General features: G+C 43.5%; 1 protein-coding gene across 1 annotated transcript in view; it reads left to right on the top strand.

Annotated features, from left to right (window-relative positions):
• Positions 1 to 24489, top strand: part of ablim3 (actin binding LIM protein family, member 3) — a 57173-nt gene that overhangs the window by 9610 nt on the left and 23074 nt on the right. Inside the window, exons 2-9 of the mRNA XM_008279589.1 lie at positions 1369 to 1506; positions 13280 to 13463; positions 17297 to 17412; positions 20943 to 21069; positions 21249 to 21342; positions 23779 to 23866; positions 23988 to 24046; positions 24159 to 24230. Of these exons, the coding sequence (XP_008277811.1) occupies positions 1369 to 1506; positions 13280 to 13463; positions 17297 to 17412; positions 20943 to 21069; positions 21249 to 21342; positions 23779 to 23866; positions 23988 to 24046; positions 24159 to 24230 (878 nt within the window). The remainder of the gene's footprint in view (positions 1 to 1368; positions 1507 to 13279; positions 13464 to 17296; positions 17413 to 20942; positions 21070 to 21248; positions 21343 to 23778; positions 23867 to 23987; positions 24047 to 24158; positions 24231 to 24489) is intronic.

The raw sequence follows: 24489 nt of genomic DNA on the forward strand, positions 1-24489 counted from the left end.
TGACAGAGCTGCACAGTGATCTTACTGTGAAACTGCACACAGTACAGTATGTGGTGTAGTCAGGCCCCAGGTCTGATGATGGTCTGATACATACATTTAAGAAATATGCAATTATAAAAGCAGCTTTATGAAGCTTGGGGCTGAAATCTGTCATGATTATTTATAAGGATGTGTCATTTCAGCATCATAAGGCACATAAACTCCAACACATGACGCTACAACTTTCTTTGCTGCTGGACACAAAAAGAAAAAATTGCACGGTTCTCATTTTTCGTGACGTCTTTCTGATATTTTAATCAGATTATTCTTTTTTTGATTATTATTCACAAGATACACAACATGCATGATCTACATGTGCACAGAAAAAAGAGGGAGGGAGAGAACAGAAACAAAAAAAGGACGATTTGGTTGCAAAAAAGAAAAGCAACGTCAGTTTACTGGAATATTAATCATGACCACAACTCTGACTTCCCACAATTACATGAACATGATCAACTGCAGTACTGACGTGTACAAATTGTTCTTTTTTTTTAGTTTCTATTCAGACGCTCTCCCTGTTAAATCAGCACAATCATTATGAAACGTTCATTCTTTTAATAGAGTTATTCAACTCATCTGGTGGAAATGTCTGTATTTTTTCACACTACAAATGGCAGAAGAACAAAATACCTCAATGTCATTATTTTCCCAATGCAATGCAGCCTATTTTAATTAAAATGAATAGTGTGTTTTTCAGAAATGTTGAGTATGGTTTATCTGTGTGATTGCCAATATTGGACTGCAACCAACGATTGAAAGCAGTAAAAAAAATGTCAATCAGTGTTTCTCAAAGCTCGAGGTAGCATCACCAAATGTCTCATTTTGTCCAGAGCCCAAAGAATTTCAGTTTACTGTCATAGTGGAGGAAAGAAACGCAAAAATGTTTCAAATTAAAGAAGGTAGAATCAGATGTTTATGACTTCTTCAGAAAATAGTTAGTCAAGCTGATTAATAGATGGTGATTATTTAACAGAAGACAAGTACTCAATTAGTTTTTGCACCTGTGGCTGAAATCGGACTTTGTTAGTTTGCGATATGCTGTTTTTTTTCCAGGCAAATGGATATCAATTATACTTTGCTGTGTACTAGTAACTGAGTTCAGCTGTTTGTTTTAGAAGAAGTAATTTTGGATTTGATGAGCCTGTTAAACCACATGTTTAAAATTCCTGACACTTACAAGTAAAGCTATTGTTGTAAACTGGAAATGTACTTTGCGAGAGTGGAACGCTTAGGCTTAACTAAGTTGGGATTGTCGACTCAGCTTGCAAAACACTGCTTAAAATGTATGCTTTTTGTTGAAGTATATTAAATGTACTTTTCTGTCCGCAGCAGCTTATCACCAAGGCTCAGCAGGCGGTGAGCGGAGCTCTGGACCAATCCGGTGCCAGCGCTGTCGCGAAGTATGCAAAGGAGAGGTGGTTCGAGTACAAGACACCCACTTTCACGTCAAGTGTTTCACCTGCACCGGTAAGAAAAACAATCTGTAACAACACAACACAGCGTTGAAGTAGACCAGCAGTTCACACAAACAGGTGTTGTCTTTCACAGTCCCTGGGCTCTGTGTGGTCCTGGTCATAAATGTTGTTAAAGTTGTATATTGTAAGATGGGGATTCCAGTGGTAGACCAGAAACACAGAGACATATATCTTGGTTACATCCTCTGCCTCCACCCAGACACACTGACAGATCCGCTGTATGCACTCGTTCATCCATCTCCTAGTGTACATGCTGAGTGCTACTATTAGCCCTCGGTGGGGATTGGAGCGGATCAGAGGTGCCTAGTAGGGGACTTAGATCCTGCTAAGGTAGCTTGTTATTGTGCTGGCAACTTGGAGGGGATTCTCCTTTGGTCGTACGCTGTGGTCTAATGAGACTGACTTAACAGGCTTTGCGGTGGTACAGGTGAGCACTGGTGACCTACAACAGAAACAGAGATGACATAATCGCACAACCTGATAGGATGCGTTTAACGTTTTAAAGCAAATGTACTCCAGTGTGTTCTACAATAAATTTATTTTGAGAAATACACACCAAGTCAAAGTATTGCCTTAAGAATATAGGTCAAATACAAGTCATTTACGAGAGGAGACCAGATCGTTCTTGATGTTACACGTAAATAATACATCAAAGTTTTCAGGCTTACATTGGCCACATGCTGTCGACTGTGTGGGCAAACTGATTTGGTGGAGTTTCATGTTGTAGGCAATTGGCATGAATAAACATGCAACAATTTAGAAAACTGACAATCTGATGCAGGGGATGTGCCTTTTTTTTTTTTCTTTGGCTCAGCAAAATCACACTGACTCATAGTTCCCCCTCAACAACGATGCTGACGTGTAAAACTGGCAACACTTGCTGAGTTAAGGGCAGGTCTGAAAATGGGCTTGTGACAATCGAGTATCTGTGAATGTGCAAATTAGAAATCAAAGAACCGAGGAATGCTATTTGTCATGCCGCTTTACAGCCTGCAGCGAGTGCGCTCAGTGTTATGTTAATACTTTCATTTCTACGGCAAAGACAGTCAGCCATGGGTGACTTTTGAAGTCATTTGCAGATGAGTTGAGATGAAAAAGCAACAAGATATATTAAGAGGAAATATGTGTCGTCTAATCACATCGTTTCCACATTACGAAACACATTGTGTGTATTTACTACACATTTCCTCGCTTGTGTAGAAGAATGCAAAAGAAATAGCACCGTTAAGCAGTTCTCTCATTTATGTCAGACACATTTTTGTACATGAATATAGTTATGTTAATCAAAATGAACAGACAGAAACTTCTGGACACCTTACATTACTGAGATTGCACTGCTCCTTGTTACTGAGCACATTTTGTACAAACAAGCAAACAAAGAGATCCAAATTGAGGAAGCATGGATTTTACACTTTGCATTAGATTATCTCTGCCACAACAACAAAAGAATAATAGTTTAATATCAGAGAGGGTTTTTTTGGGCTCTTTTTTTGGTCTTTGGATATTGTGCAGGCTGCGGTCACAGTAAATCTATTTTTAATGAGACAGTTTGGCAAATGTTTGTGTTTATAATTTGATTCCAGTGCCCATCTTGGTAAATCATTCAGTCCTATATACATGTGAAAATAAATCTGCGAATTCAGCTCTTGGCGCTGGAAATTATCGCCAGCCCTTAGAATGACTTATGACGGGCATTTTGCAAACTTCCCTGGGCAATCTGTCACGGCTCGCAAAGAGAGAAGCTGAGTAAGTTGTGTGTTTATCACTGTCTGAGCTGCACCGCGCTCTCGTACGGCGACCAGACGCTGTACAGTAGATGAACTCCACTCAGGACTATTCATTGGAGGGTTGTCGTTGCATGTTCCCTGCGTGTAGCTGTCACACACGTGAAAACGCGAGCGTATAGTGCACTCATGCATATAAGCGTGCGCATCTATACATGTGTGCACGCTCGCTGTGGTTGTGAGGGGTTGCTGTGGTAACGGTGTGAAGGGGGCACCCGGGCCCTGGTTGGTGGATATTCTCAGCATCTCTATGGTGCTATTAACCAATCGGAAGCCTCTCTTCTGTGCCCCAGAGAAAAAAAAAAAAAAAAAAGGGAGGGGGGGAGCACCGAAAGCAAGCAGAAACGAGAAGAAGAGGGGGGATGGGGGTGCTGTTTGTGTCGCCTAAACATTACATCATCACTTGAATGTGATTCTCACTTTCTCGTCTTCCTCTTCCTTTTCCTCTCACTCGCAGTGGCGCTACAGTAATGGAAAACTGTCATTGATCGCATCATGTTAGCGCACCTTTCACGCAACCCTCCCCTCTCCTATTCCAGAGAGTTCTCCTCTTCCCGTGAGGCAGCGGGGCACTATTGTGCGGCCAGACTCTGCCACATCCCTGCCTGTAATATGCTCTCCTGTATGGGCTTCTGCACAACCAGCAGTTTTCTAAAGCTTTTATTGTTCATTGTGTGACCCTTCTCCCCCCCTCCCTCCTCACTCACTCACTCACAAACATGTTGCATGTTCTTTTGAACTTCATAAACTCCATTTATTCTCTATTGTCTGTGTTTCCATTCCCTGCTTTTCATTAGCTCTCTGTCTATTTTCCTGAGGTTAAATGGTTCTGAATGCAACAGCGGGATGCAAGATTGAATTTCTATGATTTCTTCCATCTCTTTGTCGCATTTTCTAACATTTTCTTCCTCTCCTTCTGTCTTCTTCTTTTTCTTTTTCCTGTTCTTTCTTGATGACAGTCACCCAAGCATGAAATCAATTTCTCATCTTGGGACAGGATGACATTGGCATGCGGAGTGTGCGATTTGGAGGCTAATGGCTAAACTGTATTATACCATTGCGCCACAGTGACAATCCACTGCCAGCAGCCAATTGCCTTATCTACCACATGTGTTTATGAACTCTGTGATTGGGAGGGCGTCTCAACATTTGATTGTTTATCTAGGTTATTGACCTTGACCGATGATATTGTGTGCGCCGCAGTCTGCCTTAATTTCCACTGCAAAAACCATGACATAAAATCCTAGCTATTTCCCCCTCCTTTTTCCTGCATCTCCTCTTTTTCTTTCTTATATTTCAGTCTCCCTTCTCCCCAAAAGGGCTGACTGTGCCCCACTGAATAGGTCATGATCATTCAGTCTTAAACAGTCAGACACACTAAAAGTTACGTTCACCCACATTCTCTTATAGCAAAATACACACACTCGCCCCATCCATCATTCCATCCTCCCTTTATCTTTGCCCACTCTTTATAAAGCCACAGTGCCTCCTGGATGCCACATTATCATAAGTCCTCTCTCATGCATTAGTCAGAAGAGAAGCAGATCACTAATCATGTGCATTTAACCTCTCATTTGAACCCATTATACTGCAGCTGATTATAGCATCAAGAAGCAGCCGCGCAATCAGCTCAAGAAAAAGACGTCTGGAAAATGCTGAAGACAGAAGCCATGCTCAGAGACTGATGCATCAACTCCAGACAAAGAAAAAAAATAAGCAGTGGGGGTGTAAGTGTGGATTATGTGGCTCCCGTAGCACTTCTCGGTGTAGCAGCGGGCTGTAGTGTATGGACCATGTGGTGTTGTGTTACCGGCGTATGGGCTGACTCGTGCATACTGGCCCAATGACATAGTGACCACATTTACCCAGCCTCCGAGGAATAATTGGCACCCTCAGATTCCAACGAAAACAGCGGGGCCTGTCAGTGGCACGAGCGCAGTGCTAACTTACGCATAAACTGCAAGCAAAGGCAAAATAGGTTTGTATTGCCCGTGCAGCCAGCTCACATACAAACACCGAGGCAGAGGAGCAAATATACAAGCAGAAAAAAAACAGACAGATGCAAACACACACAGGTTCGCACATAAACTGCCAAGCCGCTCCCAGTAGTTATTTATTTTTGGAGACGAAATAGATTTCTCTCATAAAACAGGGCTAAAGGGAATAGCAGATTTACACAGACAGGTTAGATAAATACTTGACTGCTCTGCTAAAGCTCCATTTCTAGGTAGTATTCTCACCAGGGCTCTTGTAAAATTGTAGCATCTTTTTTGCTCTCTCTCTCTGCAGACCTGTCTCAGTCAGTCTTTGGATGCCATTAGCCCCCATCACTCAACCTCTATATTAATAACATCAACCTACTGTACTGTACCGCCGTTGTGCTCTGAAGGCAAGGGAGAGACTGTGATGCAGGGACAGCTTGTGGGAAGAACAAAAAAAAAAAAAGACAAATGGAGACAAATAAAGAAGAAAAAGAAAAGAAAGCAAGGTTAGAAACAGAAAGAGAGACACAGCACAGAAAAAAAAAAAAACAACATGGGGGGGTTACAGGGATGGGGAGCTTCCTGTAGCTATAGCAACCGCTGGTACGCTGGTCCAATCACCACGCCAATGCATGGTTGCTAGGGAGAGATTCCGGCGGAGGGAGAAGGGAGCGCGGCAGGAAGCGGCGCATCTCCCTGACGACTCCTCTGGATTTGGGACAGATGACAGGGATTATTCCTCTGCTTGATTCTCCCGAGCGTCGCCGTCCCGAGGGGGTTTCACACGCCGAGGCCCTGCCTATTGTCTTTAAGTGTGTATTTATCTTAGGTGTGCAAGTGTGTGGCTCAGAGAGAGAAGGAGGGATTTGTGAATGATAAAGAAGATTATTTACTGACAACCCGTGCTGTGTTGGACAAACACACACACACACATTAAACCGGTGCATCATCTGTACAGAGAGCTGGGGCATGTTTGTCGCTTATTACGTAGCCTCATCTCAAGCGGGCGTGCTTATCTCTGTGTGTCTGTGATCTCATTCACGCCTATTTTCCCCTCAGCTGAATCTGTTATCAGCTCTCAGAGGGTTAAAAGCTGAAGGCCTCAGCAGCGGGGCTGGTCTGCTGGTATGAAGGGACTCCACTGGGCAGCCATCTGTCTCCATCAACCACAGCAGCCAAGTACGAGGGGAACCCTGTCACTCACGCATGATTTCTCTCCGCTTTAGCCTTTAGCCGTCTGCCTCCCTCTCCTCTCTCCCTTTTTCTATGACAACATCTCCTTCTGTTTTCTGTGGCTGTTTTTCTTTAACCATGCTGGCGGCGTGGCTCTGGGGACGGCAGCGTCGCTCAGACAGTCCAGACTGAAATATCTCAAACGCTGCTGGATGAATTTTCACGATAATTTGAACAGACATTGATGGTTTCAGGGGGATGAATCGTGATGGCTTTCTTTATTTTCACTGATCCCCTCACTTTTCCTCTCGTGCTGTTAGCAGTTTACCACCAGCAGAGGTTTTCACTAATTTCATAAAACATCTTCATGGATTGGTTCAAATTTTGGTTATTCATGCTCCCCAGAGAATGAACCATTTTGACTTTAGCATTAACTCTACCTTTTGTTCTAGTGCCATCATCGGCACAGAATTTTAATTTATCCAATACTTCATGAAATTCTTCAACACTTCATCTACATCCCAGTGCTCACCTATGGTTGTGATCTCTGGGTAATGACCAAAAAAAAATGAAATTATGGATAAAAGAAATGGGTTTCCTTCATAGGTTGGCTGGGCTCAGCTTTAGAGAAATGATGAGGAGGAAAGTTGGAGTAGAGTCACTGCTCCTCTGTGTGGAATGGAGCCAGCTCAGGTGATTCTGGCACCTGATTATGTCTCCTGGGTGACTTCTTTTGGAGGTTTTCCAGGCACGTCCATCTGGGAAGAGACCCTGAGGTACAGCTACAACTCGACAGGGTGATTGCATATCTCGTTTGACCTTGGAACACCCTGGGATCCCCCAGGAGGAGACAGAAAACATTGCTGGGGAGAGGGACCCCTGACAGGCCTTGTTTAACCTGCTGCCTCTGCAACCTGACCCCGGATGAATAGAAGAAAATAGATGGATGGATGGATGGATGGATGGATGGATGGATGGATGGATGGATGGATGGATGGATGGATGGATGGATAATACTTTAGTGTGTGACCAAACACTTCCTGTCTGCCCAACCTGTATTTAGTTTAATCAGCAAACAGTAGTGTGCTAACACATTAGAACTAAATGAAGAAGGTAAACACACCTGCCAAACATCACCATGACAGTAGTGTAAAGCACAGAGCCTCACAGAGCTGCGAGTGTGCCTGTAGACTTTTGTTTCTCTCCTCCTGTCTGTCTGACTGCTTCTTCTCTCTCACCACGATTTGGCACAACTTGAGAAAACACATTATTTACTCTTGAAGTGTTTCCTCCCGTCAGAGCGGCTCAGATCCGGGGGACAGGGAGAGGGCAGTGGAGCCCTGGCCCTGTGTTGATAGCACAGATGTGGGGGTGAATAGGTGAGTCTTTCCCCTGATGAAACTTGTCACTGCCCAATTACATACACGCCCCTTTGCTAAACTGTCACCGGCTGCCTGCATTACTCTGCAAAAAAAAAGAAAAAAAAAAGCCCTGGAAATTAGCGTAATGTTGACAGCAGCACTAAAACAATTAGAATACACAGTGGGGCTACTTTGACGTACTATCCAAACCATGTCCATTTACTTAATAGCACTTTATGAAGATCTAATAGGAGCATATTGAGCTGAGGGAAGAGTCGCGGTGAGAGAGACCAGAGGGGAATTGAGGATAGAAGAGAGACACTGTGAAAGAAAGGCAAGGTTGCACCGAGGTTCAGCCCTGTAGTCGCGAAACGAGAGGGTGCAAATTGAGATAAAGTGGAGACCTTGTGCTCCGAGCCACAAAGATTTGGAAGCAGTTTTGAAACGGAAAGACAGAGAAAGAGAAGGGGAGGAGGGAGGGAGGGAGGGTGTCGGGACTATTTTGGGGTTCCGGCCCGGGCCGACTTTGAGAAGGGAATTTTAATTGCGTCTGTTGGCTGGAGATAAATACCCAATCAGGCAGACCCCCTGTGGATGCCTAATCAGTGCAGTTCTAATGACCACAGCTGCAGACATCAGCCTACATGTTAACCTCTAATCACTAGACTTATGATCTGTAGATGCTAACTTCCTGCACTGCCAAAAAAAAAAAAAGAGCAATATGAAGAAGAGAAACAGGATCCTTTAGTTTCCCTCATTAGAATGCCATTCAGGGAAAGATCATAAAAGGAGCAAATAGATTAAATGAAGCCTTTAATGTAGTTTAGTCCCGCATACTGATTATGTTTGCTTTACAATAATACATAATTCTGATTCAAACAAAACTTTTCATTAACTTAGGAACCCAGCATAATATTTAGCAGCAACTCTACACACTTTCCCACGAGTAGCTACAGTATCCCCAAGGGCCTTTCATGGGACAGTTAAACAGACCATACTGGTTCCAGCCTGGTTGTATCAGGCTGTTGTTTTTATGGGTGGGTGTCCGCACCATGTGGTGCTGGTTGTGCGGCTGTGACCAAAACCTTTCTTCTCCGAGCCAAGTGAAGCCACAACTCTGCAGCAAGCAGAGGCACCAAACTCATTCCCAACTCCACCCACTGTGTTGGCATCTAACATATGGAGGAAGTTTAAAACCTCTGCTTGATGGTTACGACTGAACTGAGTGACATGAAAAGTCGAAGGCCGGCTTACAAGTAGGCAGTTAAAAGCTTGCTTTTTAATACGTTTTTAGTTACGGTTAGCTCAAGATGTCCTCCAACAAGTGCAAATATCAATTATTTACTTTATTTCAGGCATTTGGGGTTAAATTTATCATTTGATCAGATCCATCGTCTACATTTGGAATGATCGCATTATATGTAATCCGTAAACCATACGTAAGAATAGACAGGTGCAGGAAAGCAGCTACTAAATCTCACTTAATATTGTCAGGAGCTGTTTACCGCAATTATGTCTGCAAACATAGCAGATAGAACATTTGCAATTTGCCTTTTTACTTGAATAAAAGTACATTAAATACAATGCTATCAAAATGTACCCACAGTATCAAAAACAAGCATGCTTATTATGCAGAGTGGCCCCCTTCAGTGTCAAATTATGGAGCTCAGAACATAACGATTTACTTTTCTGCACAATAAACTGTGTGCACAACACTTATGTGATCATTCTGGGCCTTTAATCTCTAACAGTATATCCTATTTTATACGTTATGTAAAATCTAGGCAACAAGCTGGAAAATAATTAACTGAGAAGACTCGAGCACAACTCCCTCAATACTGTGCTTCGGGATGGCACACAAGTACTTCTACCACTTATGTACTTCACACACTTACAGTGCACGTGAATGCACGTTTGCATGGACCTATTATTTGCAGATGGTGCCTTTAATCAGCTTTTTTGCTCGGTTTAAACCCACATTGTCTTGGGTGAGGTAAGAACACAATGCCTTCGACATTAATGGCCTATTAGTTTGTGTCACATTGAAGAGAGAACATAATGTTTCAGTCTGATTTTAGGTTATAATCACAGATAAGATTTGGTAGTTCACCCGCAGCACCTCCAAATATGCCACCACCACCACCACCACCAGTACATCATTCACTCTGGGACCTAGCTGTCTCTGGGGCAACCATGGAAGGCTTACGTCTCCTATGGCAACTGAGGAAGGGGGACGTCCTTTGCAATGCATCCAGCCAATCGTCCAGTCACAAGAAAACAATGTGATTAGCCAACAGGTGAACCATCCATCCACCCCATCCAATCCAGTCCGAGCAGATCCGCTCGGCCGGCTGTGATTTGGTCAGGCGTCCGTATGCTAATGCATGCATTGCATTAGGCTAATTGAGCAGATTCCACTCATTTGAAACGCAATCTGGGCGGAGATTGAAAAGCAAATCATTTTTAGAGAGAGAGAGGGGCAGAATGTGAGTGAAAGGAAAAAAAGAGAAAGAAAAAAGAAAAGCAGAGGAAATTAGAGCTGTGAAATTACTACAATTTAGCTTTAAAAGATTAAAGCATTGATTTTAATAAATGAATGGCATTTTCAAGACACACAGATTTTTTGTTTTTCAATGGGGAGGAGCTTATTAGATGTGGAAATATTTACCCTCCTATTCCCTTTTTCCACGAGGAGATTGGATAGCCTGTGATTTGGGTTTCTGGTAAGAGCCTTAGTTAGTCTGCTTCAAAATGCAGTGGAGACACTTTTTGAAGCTCCATGCCATTGTTCAGCGGTTCTGGAAATGTGGTTGCACACACACGCATTTTTATAAACAGGCTATTTTAAAACATAGAGCTCTGGTCCTCCTTATGCATCCCCTCTTTTTTTTTTTTTCCTTCTTCTGCAGTTCTACAGCCACCTTCCCTTGCTGCCAATGACCCGTCACAATGATAAAGATCCATGATCACGTCTCACTGTACACATTGTCCCGTTTCATCATCCTCTCTCTGCATACGCACACTGCCATCTCATCGGGGATGGATTTATGTGTTTCCATCCTCCTGAGGGAGCTGAGATTGTTTTGTTTTTAAGTGAGGGCCCATTGATCTTTTATTACACCATTAAGTCAATACGCTCCACTCATAAACAGCTTGAGATTAAATGAGCCCCTTTGAAGGGTTTATGTGCATGAGTGTGAGTCTGTGTGTCTGTGAACTCTCAGCCTGCCGGCTAATACTGAAAACTGGGTGACTATAGGGAGCCGAGTCGAGCCTGGAGCAGCAACTCCAGTCTCAGTAGAGTATGGCCGTAAGTTACTGGTAGTCAGGTGCTTCATTCTGTAATAAGAAAAGTGATGCTTTGTTAAACTTAAAGTGTTTATTTAATGTGGCACAATCAACTTTCATTTAAGAGCAGTGTGCTGGAAGCTGAACGGGATATTGTTCTCGTGACTGTTTGCCTTTGTCAGTAATATTTCCTTATTTTCATGCTGGTTGGCTTCAGCAGAGAACCAGTATTTTCCAGGACAATTATACTTCACAACTACCAATTAAGAAAAGAATTGGACTAAAACACACTTTGGTCAAATATTTATGAACATTTCCTTTGTGCTGCCTGTATTTTTTCTGTTTCAGGAGTCTTGTGTTGCCAGGTGTGTTTCTAGCTCATTGACAGTTTTCTGTATTTTCAATCCATGACCTCTTGAGTAGAAGATGTAAAGATTTCTACACATGCCATACTCTCTTAGGAAACCTTTAATGCCATAAATCAGAAATGGAGAGTGCCCACAACTGTTACCAATACTGGACACAAATGTGACTTTATTGCAAATGTAGATTTATTGTCACCTAACTGCTGGAGTCAATAACGGCTTCTCATATGTGCTGAGCAACATTTGAATTTTGGCACATTTTTAAACAAGACACGTTGAATAAAATGATTTTGCTGAAATATTTCAAGCTGAGAGGACTTTTCCAGCGAAAAGCTACCCCACAAATGTTCATAGAATGTTAGAAGTCCTTTGATTCTTTTTGTTTTCACGCTTTCTGGCTCTGGTAAAGTCATTTTGGCGATTTTTAAAGACAGCATGCCTTTCAATCCTGCCAATGGGGCTTGGTGTTAAGAGGGGTAACATAGGATGTGGATCTAAAGAAAATATTTCAGGAAATAGGCTGAATTGCTATTTTGCCATAAGTATGAAGGGATTGATACCACTCTCATATCTTTACAATAGATGTAGCTGGAGATAGCAGCCAGTTTTGCTTAGCTTAGCGTAAAAACTGAGAACAATAACTCCCCAGGGCCTCAGCTGTTTGCTTTCTGGTCCCAACCAAGATGCAGGTTTTTGTACAACTGAAGGAAACAACACATAACATGAGCTGAAATATGCAAGATCTTATTACTAGACAACCAGGCTGCTGATGTCCTCCTGTTTTCAGTCTTTATGCATATTTCCATCAGTCTCTAAAATGTTAAATATTCGTTTTTTTTTTTAACCATTCTTTATTGGGCAGGACTGATCTGCTGGTGTATAGCTCGCTACCAGCTGAGCGGTTGAATTGCTGGTTGCAGATGTGTTTCATGCTAATTGTAGCTGTGCAATAATTATAGTGTCAGTGTCACAGCAGGGGGAGTCATCTCTGGGCCAAGGCTATAATGGGCAAATAGAGGATGAAAATCTAAATATGTGTGACCTTCATCAGTGCTGTGTTTGTCAGGTCATAGCTTTTTATTTACTTATTTATTTTTATGCCAGAGGTTACAATAACTGTCAACTCTTCCTGTTGGTAAACCACACAGACTGGGTGAAACCAGAGACCAGCAGCCACGCTGGCCACTGATCTGTGAAAACACCTCTCAGATATACGGTTACACCCGCTGGAATCTCCTGTCAGTTCCACAGCAAAGGCCTCTAGCATATATTGTCTGCTTAGGATGCACAATATGGACACACACACACACACACACAAACTGTGCGCTCACCTACACGGCAAGTAATTTCGGTGTCTTCCTGAGCGATATGTAATGAGTCTGCAGTCGATGTTTTGTTGATGCTGGGAACTTGTGGTTTGTTGTTTTGTCTCTGTCTTCACATTGTTTAGCGCAAAATGACTTTTCCACTGATTATACCATTATATTCCCATCAGAGCAAATTGGCTCACCACTGTCTGGAACTGAATAACTTCCCTGGCAGCCATGTGTGAAGACAAACATACACACAGCACAAACAAGCACACATGCCCACACAAACAGGTTCAGCACTCACACTGAAAAAAAGCAGGACAGACTTGTGTAGGTACTGGAACAAAACTAAGAAAAATAGGACTAAATAGTGCTGAGTGGTATGTGTTTGAGTTTGTGTGGAAAGCCAGAAATAGCATTTCTGATATCCACAAGTTACTCCATATGCTCCACTATTTTAAGTGTCCCACTCTCACTTTGTCTCCACCTGTTCTCTCCACAGTGTGTAACTGTGATCTGGCACGATCTGGCTTCTTCCAGAAGAAGGGCGAGTACATCTGTACGGCGGACTATCAGCGTTTGTACGGGACGCGCTGTGACCGCTGTGACAGCTTCATCACCGGAGAGGTGGTCTCTGCTCTGGGACGCACGTACCACCCCAAGTGCTTTGTCTGCAGTGTCTGCAGGTAGAAAACCACCCGTCGACTGCACACGCAACACAGACGTTCTTCTAAGTACAGTTGTAGTGGCACAATTTGAAGAAGATGACAGACATTATTTTCTTTTGCTGCTAAATTCCCCATTGTGTTTACCAGACAGTGAAAAACTGTATCTGTCAGCCATTTGGTATATGACACAGTTACATGAATACATTTGTCAGTTTACTATACTGGCGAACATGCAGTTATTTAAAAATCAGTTTTCACAAGTCAATGAGTCTGGCTGTTTGCAGTAATATTGGATGTTGGTATAATTTTGTGTGATGTGTGATGAGTGGGCTGCAAGGTGGCACGGTGGTTAGCACGTCGCCTCACAGCTAGAAGATCCCTGGTTAGGACACCTGGCATCTTTCTGCGTGGAGTTTGCATGTTATTTGCATGCAGCGTGGGTTCTCTCTGGGTTCTCTGGCTTCCTTCCACAGTCCAAAACATGCTGTGGTTAATTGCTGATTTAAAATTGTCCAGTCTGTAGTCCTGCGATAGACTGGTGACCTGTCCAGGGTGTCCTTCACCCTGAGTCAGCTGGAATAGGTGACCCTAGTGAGGATTAAGCGGGGTATAGATAATGGATGGATGGATGTGTGATGAGTATTTTGAACCCTCTGACGGTCATTAAGCTATCTGCATTTATAGGCCACTTAAAAGCAACACAATAAGCTTTCACCCCAATATTTAAGTTCGATATTAACTCACCTTTTAGCTCTGTTTTGGTCTCCACCAATTTAAAATAACAAGACAAGATGTCTTTTTTGGCTGCTAGATGCTTTGCTCACCTGCTACCTAACATATAGTTTAACATGGTTTCATTTGATCCCATGCATGCATCTATTGTTAATATAATATAGTGATTATTTTTCAGAATTTTCTTAAAATTGCACTTTAATATTTTTTCCCACTGGTAGCACACAATCAGCCTCCTATATTTCCACAGACTGTACAGTACATGTCTGTGTCCCATGCACATCACTTGACTTCTTTATCTGTCTCAGTATCGGCTCTGTGAGGATTCATTAATTGCCTGTTTGTCAGCAGCGTGTTAGACGAGAGGATGGAGAACAGGGGACGGATTGTGGGGACGCTGAATAAGAAATCTATGACTGTTTTCTGTTTCTCTGCCGTGAGTCATTATTTTCTGCCTCGTGACTTTGCAGTCTGCCTGAAATAAAGCAGCAGAAGTTTAAAAAAAGAAATAGCAAGGTGGCTAATTTTAATACGGTCTGTTTATTAATTATCGCCGGTCTGCTTGTGATTCAGCTCGTTAATGTCAACAAATGTGATAAGCAGATAGACGGTCGCTTTGCTCTGTGCCGAGACGCGATTCCAACAGGAGAGCTAACCTGCTGTTTCACACTGTTAGATTCAGTAAAAGTAGGCCATCTCTCCTCTGACCTCCATCGGCGTTCACGTTAAGCTCCTCCAGAACGAACACTCAGCATCACTGTTGGCTCCTCTCCTCTTTTGATTTCATCATTTTTCACTCTCCTTGCAGATACGTGCGTGCTGTACGGGATTACCCATGCCTCTTCCTCCCCTGTCGTGTGTTATGAGTTTTTACATAAGAGTGATCTTTACTTACCTCCCTCCAGGAGAGAGTGTTTGTCTGTTGTCGGGTGTCTGCCTTGACATTGGCTGATAAACACACAGTCGTGCCCAGCAGCTGTGGGCAAGGAAAAAAAAAAGGAAGAAAGAAAGAACTGACACCAACTGGCCAAAGACAGTCAGTGGAGCAGTCCTGGCAATGACAGCGATGTGTGTGTGTGTGTGTGTTGTCAGTGTATGTGGAGTCAACTGGAAGAGACAGCGAGAAGCCGAAGGGTGAATCTCCTCTTTCGTGCTCCGTCTGCCCCCTGTCACATCGCTCACAGTTCTTTCTTGTACCTCCTTTTTTATTCTCATCCTGCGCTCCAGTCTTTTTTTTTTTCTCTCGACACACCCCCTTTTCCTCTTGCTCCTCTTCATCATTCTCGCTTCATCATCTTTGTGCTCTTAATCATCCACATTGTCTTTTTTTTTTTTTTCTACATCCACATCATCATCCCTCTTTCTCCCTGTCATCACAGCCTTTGCTCTAATGAGGGCAGATTGCGAGTTTCCGTTTCTAAAAAAGAGGCAGTGATCAAAGCCAGAGGGCATATCGCTAAAGCCAGAAATAGCTTTACTTTTGTGGCCATTTTTTTTTTTTAGGGAGAAAAAAAAACATGCATTAAATATGTAAACACTGTAAATTTTTAAAACGCTGAGAAAGGCTGACAAGGCAAGAGTGTCTTGAGGGAGTGAGAGCAACATGCAGGTAAAGACAAGGTCAAACACGGACGAAGACACTTTTCTGCACCATCACAGCATTTTTGTTACTCAAGTTGGACTTCGAAGGCTGCGGTCAGACGCTTATATGTGGAGCCAGTTTAACCTGCATGGAGCTGGACGCAGATATGAACCTCGAAATCAAGCTTCTAATGTCAAAATCAGGCTGCTCTGGCTTCATGGAGCTCAGTGTAGCTTGTCCGTTAAATTAAAATTAAAAAAAAAAAGTGGTTTGAGTTTAAGAACAGATGGTTAACCTTGGGACCAGCTGAGGGGTGAAATTAGAATAAAGCCTAAATGAATAATACGCGTTATCAGTTTTCATTGGCTTATGTTCCTTCCAGTATTTACCAGGGCCTTTGTTGAATAATTTGTGTGCTGAAATGTCCCTGCTGGCTCATCTGTTCAGCTCACTTGTCCCTCCTTTGTGTTTTATGTATGGACATTGTTCTTCTTTGAATACAATGAAAGCACACAGGAGCAAATGTATAATACTGTATGTGCCAGATCCTCCCCACACACACGCAGTCAGACAGAAACAGTTGTACAACACTCCTAGAAGCACACTTACTAGAGCTCACAACCTCCGCAACAGCATATATATATGTATACATCCTAGCTCAAGACTTTATATATTCTCCCCTCTGAGCATCTCTAAGTGACTACATGGATGTACTGCACTCATGTGTGCTGACTGTGAGCTCTGCTGGAGACTCAAGCCTCCCTCTGGGTCTTGGCTCCGGCTCCAGGCCTTGACGGGGGAGTAAAAGGATTACCGCTGTCTATGTCTTTTAAACAGCCTTCCCTAAGCCTTTTAGCTCCCCATTCATTCTCGCATCCTCCCCAGTCATAAAGAAATCAATCTGTCTCCTCGAAAAGGAGAGGAAAGAGAGTCAAAACAGTGCATCGCGATACGGCAGATTTGATTTCGCCGGCGTTGTCTTGCTGTCATGTTCCCGGCCTGTCAGCACGTCCCTGTGTCTGGGTTCGCTCGTCTTCGCCGCGGTGTGGCTTTAAGAAAACAGCGACCTGGTGGCACCCGTTGTTTAGGGAGACAAACTGGATGGCTAGACTGAGAGAGGGAAATCGGCGGTTAAGATCAGTATGCACTCGGCACAGTCCCCCTAATAACTTTTTATTCTCACTGTGAGCCAGTTTTCCTTTCAGAAGCCTTTGGCAGCATCACATTATCGCCTCTTTAATCACAGAGCAGCCAGGTGCTCCTGCAACAATCAACGTCCTATTAGCCCGTCATCACAACTGTTTGCAAATGTATTTTCAGGTTCATAGAGGATGTCAGCCTGTATTCAGCTTGTGTCAGCAGGATTATGGCCTGTCTGTCACCCAATCATGTTCCTGCCAGCGCCCATTTGTTATTTTCATGCGTACAGTACACTTGGATGTAAACACACAAAAATCACTGCAGGCATTTTATCCCCTGTTGTGCTCTGGTTGCTAATTCTCTCTCTCTCTCTCTCTCTCTCACTGTTTTTTCTCAGTAAACCCTTCCCAATCGGAGACAGGGTGACGTTCAGTGGAAAGGACTGCGTGTGCCAGCAGTGCTCCCGCACACTTGTCAAGTCAAATGAACCGATCAAGATCCACGGGCCCAGCCGTAAGTCCAGCGTCCGCCTTGCTCTGTCCGTTCTGTTTAGGGCCACCAGGCACTACCATGCGCTGAGTCTAATGCGATGCGTCCATAAAGCCCATTTAGCTCATTTAGCTAATCAAGTGTCTGTCAAATCACCGGTCTGACCTGTCGTGTTGATCCGCCAGCTGAGAATTATGCAACACAAACAGACACATCATTCATTCATTACTGTCACTGCTAAACATGCGGGGAACGGAGGATTTTATGTGTTCAGTGCACATTCATCCGTGAATAGTTGTTAACATAAGTAAATCATGAGCTGAATATTTTGCGCGCACGTGTCGGGGTGCGCAGTCCTACTTTTTAAAGCAGGAAAATGATAAATTATGATCCTCCAACAGCGAGATGGTGACTGATAGTGAATCATTTGTTAAGTATACAGACAGCAGGCTGCTGCTCACTGGCTGTGCAGTAATAACAGATGGTAGAGAGGCAGTGAATAACTGTCCCTCCCAGATTGCTCCATTCAGGAGAATAAAATCTAAACAGCTCCCCAGGTACGTGTTCATCACTCTGTCTTATGAGGAAGCAGTTTGTGAGACGGGACACAGAGTGGAGACACTAAATTTAACGCTCTGCCTCGTTTTGCGAAACGAGCAGGATATTTAAGAATGCAAATATATGCTTAGTGTGGAAAAAGTGGCAGACGTACATTTGCAAAGTGCAAAGTAATTAAGGGAAAAATTAATAAAACAGGCATCGGAATAACCTGTTGGAAAGTATTATTAGTTGAAGTTTGCCTATTTATGCACAAATAAACCTGAGAATTTAGTTTTCTTGCCTTAGCTTGAGTTCATGTCCTGATCCGTCTCAAGGATGTCAGAAATCAACTCCCTAAACCCAAGCCACTTCTGGGCATTTTTGTTCCTTATTGTGGGCATTATTCACTGCAGTATAAAGTCCTGCACCTGTATGGAAACAGCACAACTATGCCTAGAAGTAGAGAGAACTCAAAAATACCTTGAGTGCAGTATGACAACACTATAATACAATAAACCATAAAACAGACAAAAATTAAAAAGTTGATTTAAAAAAAAAAAAAATCTTTATTGCACAAAAATTGCAAAAATCCTGGAATCAGATTTTCCCCAAGGTATTATCAATACTGATAAAAAAAAAAAAAAAAAACACTCCTAATCTAGATATTTCAATACTTTCATTTTTCCATACTTGTCTCCTCTCTGCTCGGCACAAACACAGCCTGAAGTTCATCCAAAAAGTCCAGAATTTTTGTCTCATTATTGTTATTCTCAGCTGACTTCACGAATGTGCCAAGGAACATAGAATTATTTGCTTTTTACAGAATCTGGACAGAGCAAATGGTTTCATTTTGATGGATTTTAAATTATATTGATGAAGTGTTTACCAGTGAAAGCACAAGTCACTCGGGATTCGTTGGAAAGCTGAAAATCTGGTCATTTGTTCTGTGTTTACAGTTTCTGGCTCTGATAAATGGGGCTGTTTTGCCAGTTTTGTTGAAAGATAACATACCTTTCAAACCCAATGGTGGATTTCGGGCTTCAGGGGGTTAATGCCGAAAATAACATTTTATGTCTTTTTTTTATGGCTCATGAGGAAATAATCGCGCAAACTGAAGTGGAATTTATTAATTATGGAGAAATAGCTGGCTTAATGTAGTGAATCTTCAGTGGTGAATGCCAGTCTTCAATGGCTAGACTTAGTTCTCAGTTAAATACAGTTGAAGCCTGGAATACTTCACATTCAACATCATAAAGTTTATATTTGGGTGTCACGAAGGCCACCTATAGGCTTTGTCTAAACAAGAGTTTGTCCTCCCCCTCACTGTCTCCCTAGATTCTCTACGTGCCTCTTGACTATATGGTAGAAGTCAAGTGAAAAACAGCAGACAAACAACTTTATATACTGCAAATTTACTGAACAGCAAAAAACACATATAAAAGACAAAAATTGCACTTACGACCCACATCAATGACGGGGTTTTATGTAGGTGTGCTTATATATCTCTGCATCATCCAGCTGCCTCAGTTAGCAGTGAAACCGTCAATAAATGGCAGTGTGCCAGTTCCATTTGCAGCTATACATGCGATAACAGAAGCACCGCTAGAGATAAGGTGGTAATGTCTGGGTCACGAACTGTTCCTTTTCTTCTCCACACTTTCCTCCGTCCGTCATTTCGATAGAGGTGGATTTTTTTGTTGCAGTACTTTTGAACTTTTGCAATTTGGACAGCGTGTGTTAAAATGGTTATTTCACCCACGCAGTTCTTTCGAGGTTGATTTTCATCCACTTAAATTAAAACTGAGACTCGGTGCTTTAATGTAGAATCCATTAATTTTATTTCAAACGGAGCCCGAAGAACAAAAAAATGTGTAACTGTCCAAATAAATACGGGGTGTGAATTGTATTTCCTAAAAATGTCTGCTGCGGCTCTTCACGCTAAGACTTCCAAACATTTTTGCACGTCTGGTTGTGCCACAATATGTCGATTTGACAGCTGATGGAAACACCTGCTGTTACATCACACATGAAAGTGCGGCAAGAACAACGACAGTGCAGAGGCAAGCATCGTTCCCTCCTCATTTGAATTTTTATGTAACCACATCCAACCGTTTCTTGTCACAAACTCTGTTGCACACCTGTAGATGATCTAATACCTTATTTCATTCAGTGGCTAAAACGGGAACTGTGGAATGACTCAGTAGAAAATCGCAGTCTGCGCCTCACACCCCGGTCCTTTTACACTCAGCACTATCACCACCGAATGACAGTTAAGATTTATTTGGACTGCAGAAACCCGACTCTATACGCTGCAGTTTTTCCACTGCAAAACGCTGTTTGTCTTGGCTGACAAGGCTGAGTGGAGTGGTCCCTGCTGACTTGCGTGCTCCTCTCAGGGGCAGTAGACCGGGTCAGAAAAGGTTAAGCTAAGCCAAACGTCTCCCAAATAGAAACAAATGGAGCAGTGACCTTTTTTTTCAGCTTTTTGACACTCTGCAGCCATGCATCATTTGCAGCCTCCGTGTTGTCCTTCTTCTCTCTTGCCCAGTTAGTGATGGTCAATAACGCTTGCTGGAGAATCTCGCAGAGAGAAACAGAGCGGGCTTGTGTACAGTGCGAGAGTGGGCTTGCATACGAGGAAAAGACTTAGAAAATCATACATGGCTCTTGTGAGGTGGATTTTATGAAACTGTTTTAGCCTCAGGGCTGTTTAGCGATATGCCTCCTGCCTACATTAAATCATATTCAACAGTGGTTACAGTTGAGAGACCGTGCAGAAATACAACATCCCACATTAGTGCAGCTGTTTATTAAGGCGGTGGCTGTACCAACGGGGAAGAGAACTGCACTGAGGAGCACAGTGGTTGTTTAAAGATGACAGTTACACCCTGGGTTCACTTTTCTCTCTCTTACAGTCCCTCTCAAGTCAACAACATTTCTTCTTTTTCTGTCTCTGTCCCTTTTTCTTTTTTTCTCTCTCCCGTTTCTCTCTATTACACTCTCCTCTTGTCCAGACTGTGCTGGATGTGGAGCCGAGATCAAGCAGGGTCAGTCTCTTCTGGCGTTGGAGAAGCAGTGGCATGTCAGCTGCTTCAGATGTCGGACCTGCAACATGGTCCTCACTGGAGAGTACATCAGCAAGTGAGTGTTTAAAACGGGGAGGAAAAAAAAGCACAGAGAGAAACAACATGCAAACGTACAAATCAAAAAATGCATCTTGTTTGCTTTTTCATGAAATTGATTCCGCTTTTTCATCATATCCAATTTCACCGGATAAGGTAAATTTGACACACTACAGCAGTTTCCTTTACATGTTGCAGGGATGGAGTGCCGTACTGTGAGGCGGACTACCACGCCCAGTACGGGGTGAAATGTGAGACCTGCAGCAGATACATCAGTGGAAGAGTTCTGGAGGTGAGATTTCAACATGAGACGATGCCAACGGAGATTTAGGTGCACCGGATCTGCACGGATCTGTCAGCGGCTCTGAAATCCAAATTGGGAGTTGACTGTGTGTAATCAGCGTTATCAGAACTGAGCTGTTGCAGTTTATCCTCAGCTCTGTTTAAGCCCCCCTGCGCTTTAGGGAGTGAGCGACTTACGATTGAGAGGTGATAACAATTTTTTCCTCCGCTTTGTTAAGCCAAAACAAATTCAGCTGCTGTGCGTTAGTCCAGCGTCGGAGCTTGTCCACTTTTTCACCGTTTCTTCTCGAGCAGGGCCTACCTGCGCCGACACGAGGCTAAAAGCTCGACTGAACCCCTCTCAAGATTGAATTGGAAGGAGTGGAGAGTTGCAAGGGAAGTTATAAAAAGATCACAGGGTAAAGACTGAAGGGAAAAGACGACGGGTGGAGAGACGCAGACGGAAAGCAAATTCTGCAGTGATAAAATTGAACATTTGCGCTTTTTACACTGGAGCAGAGAGATGGGAGAAGTAGGCAGCAAGTGAAGGAAGGACAGCAGAGGAGAAGGAGCTGAGGAAAGAAGTGAAGGGAAGGTAATGAAGGGAGGAGGGAGGAAAATAATGAAAGTGATAAAGTGCAGATGCTAATTAAATGTTTTGGAAGAGTCTCGGGAGGGTCTCGCTGGTCTGTGGAGACCTGAGGAAAGGGAGCAGACGTAGTAAAAATTTTGTCAGACTCACACACACACACACACACACGAGGCCTTGTTGTCCCTGTGCTCCTTTGCTTGTCAGAATGGTTGGTGTAAAGTGCTTTGTTCCTGACTGTCAGCCTCTCTGGGCTATTTATAGACATGGGGACATGTCAGCCTTTATTCGCAAGTCTCTCTCTCTCTATCTCTATCTTTCTTTTCCCTCTATGTCTGTCTCACTCGCTCTCTAAACATGTGTATGCGTGAGATTGCATGCCTTCAGCCTTTCCTCCTGTCAGTTTTTGATACCGTAATGATGCACTTAGTTAAAATGCGGCACGCAACTGATCTCAAGAAGCCTAAATCTAGAGGACGTACTCCCCAGACATACAGAACACAGTCCATTAAGGATAAGGAAAACTTACAAGCACCGTCGTGGCGCTTTAACACGTAACGGTGTGTCATTCACGTGTCGGTTTAAAGCTGTAATGTTATGTTTTGAAATCTGCCCGAAACCTTTGCTGTAATTATTTCCCTGCCATGTGTCAAAAACCCAGACTAATCCGTCTGTGCTGATGATCAGGCTCGTTCGGCACAGCATCGCCTCCGTCCAAAACTTTCCAGAGCCAAAGGTTGTTAGTTTAATGACTGGTTTTAGAGACGACGGAGAAAGGGGGAGAAATAAAGTGAGGAAGTGGCAGACAGAGGGTCATAAAATCTTCCATCTATTCTTAAGTTTCACTTCACGTCTCAGTTCAGCAATAAATTTAGCAGCCTGTTAGTGCCACCGGAGAGAATCGGGGAGTCTCATTAGAAATGGTAGCAGCAGTTGCTCAACTGATACCACGCGACCACAGTCGGTAAAACACTCTGCTGCTGGGAAAGCAGGAGACGGAAATGCTGCATCCTCTCCTGGCTTTCCTTTCACAGTAACCTGAGCAGCTAGGGGAGCACGGTTATTGGTTAAGATGCAGCTCAGATACAATTAAGAACCCCGCTGCACGCCGGCAGTTCTTGGAGAGAGCTCATTCGTCGAAGATTACCGATTTCCTGCAGATCACATGAAAGCATCGGCTTTATGAAGAGCGGGGGTGAGTCGGTGCGGCATGAAATGACATAATACCCCACCGCCTTGCTCACAATGTTGGGTGTGTTTGCTTGACACAGTTCAGGTCTCGGCGGTGCTTCTATAAATAGAAAAATTCTCTCATGGTGTGTCAGGAAAGGCAGAGGTGACGGGAAGGGGCCACGCCTCGGCCATCAGCCTCCACGGAGACACACGTGAGAAACATCAGGACCGTGAACTGCATCGTTTTATGTGTCCATTTCACCTGCGCCATGTGTTCCCATGTGTTCCCTTGAGGTGCTCTGGATGTCCAAGGACATGTTTCACACTCTTGTGTCCTTCACTTACATGGCCACCCCTCTTTCTCTCAGTATCATACACACACTTTTCTTCATGTGACTGACCTACAGGGATCTTTGCTCTAATTATGGCATGGTGGGGAAGAATGGGTGGTGGCAAGCATATGATTGCCGCATGCTGATGAAACTGCTACGGGCTATCCGGTAATGTCTTCATGCTTTGCGAGGTCATTGGTGGTCAGGTGATACACACTAGAAAACATATGGAGACAATGACCTGCTCAAGGTGGGGGTGCAATTTGTAGATTAGCCCTCAATCTGTGGAACTATTTATGATGATAATTTATGTTCAGTCACACCTCTTTTCTCGCGCCTCTCCTGTTCACAGGCAGGAGGGAAACACTACCACCCAGCTTGTGCAAGGTGCGCCCGCTGTAACATGATGTTCAAAGAGGGCGAGGAAATGTACCTGACAGGTAAAACTGAACGCAACCACACACATTCTTCAGAGCACGCTTGTCAACGTAGGAGGTAGAATGCACGGCATGTGGAAACACCCAGCACTGATATGTCTTCCTTCTTTCTCTTGCTCTTCAGGATGTGAGGTGTGGCACCCATTATGCAAGCAGGCGGCGAGGGCGGAGAGGAGACTCAGGGTGAGCTACAGTTTTGAAATGAAAATGTTCAAATGAAATGAAAGTGTAATTTCCTCACTGTGCGTATTTCCTTCCCTCTCTTTACTTCCATCTGTCTGATTGTACCTCACAGCACAGACGCCTGTCAGAGGCCTCCATCTCTCCGCCGGGATCCTCCATAGGCTCTCCCAGTAGAGTTATATGTGTAAGTGACCTGTGACTCTGCAGCTTCCAGTTGCTTTTGGCTGCCACTGCCACTGAACCTGTCCCTTAAATCACAACAGAAACACAAGCACCACCCGTAGACCTTGAATGGTTAAACACGAGAGGCTGCTCACTCCCTTGGCCTGTTCACTTGTCTTTGTCCCAACCTCTGTTGTCATTAATGGTGTGGCAGTTGATGAAGAGAAGCAAGAGGTTTGCTATTGTTGTTACAGTGTCAACAACAAGAAGAATTTACACCA

The sequence above is a fragment of the Stegastes partitus genome, unplaced genomic scaffold, assembly GCF_000690725.1.
Source record: "Stegastes partitus isolate 25-593 unplaced genomic scaffold, Stegastes_partitus-1.0.2 Scaffold164, whole genome shotgun sequence".
NCBI lineage: Eukaryota > Metazoa > Chordata > Actinopteri > Pomacentridae > Stegastes > Stegastes partitus.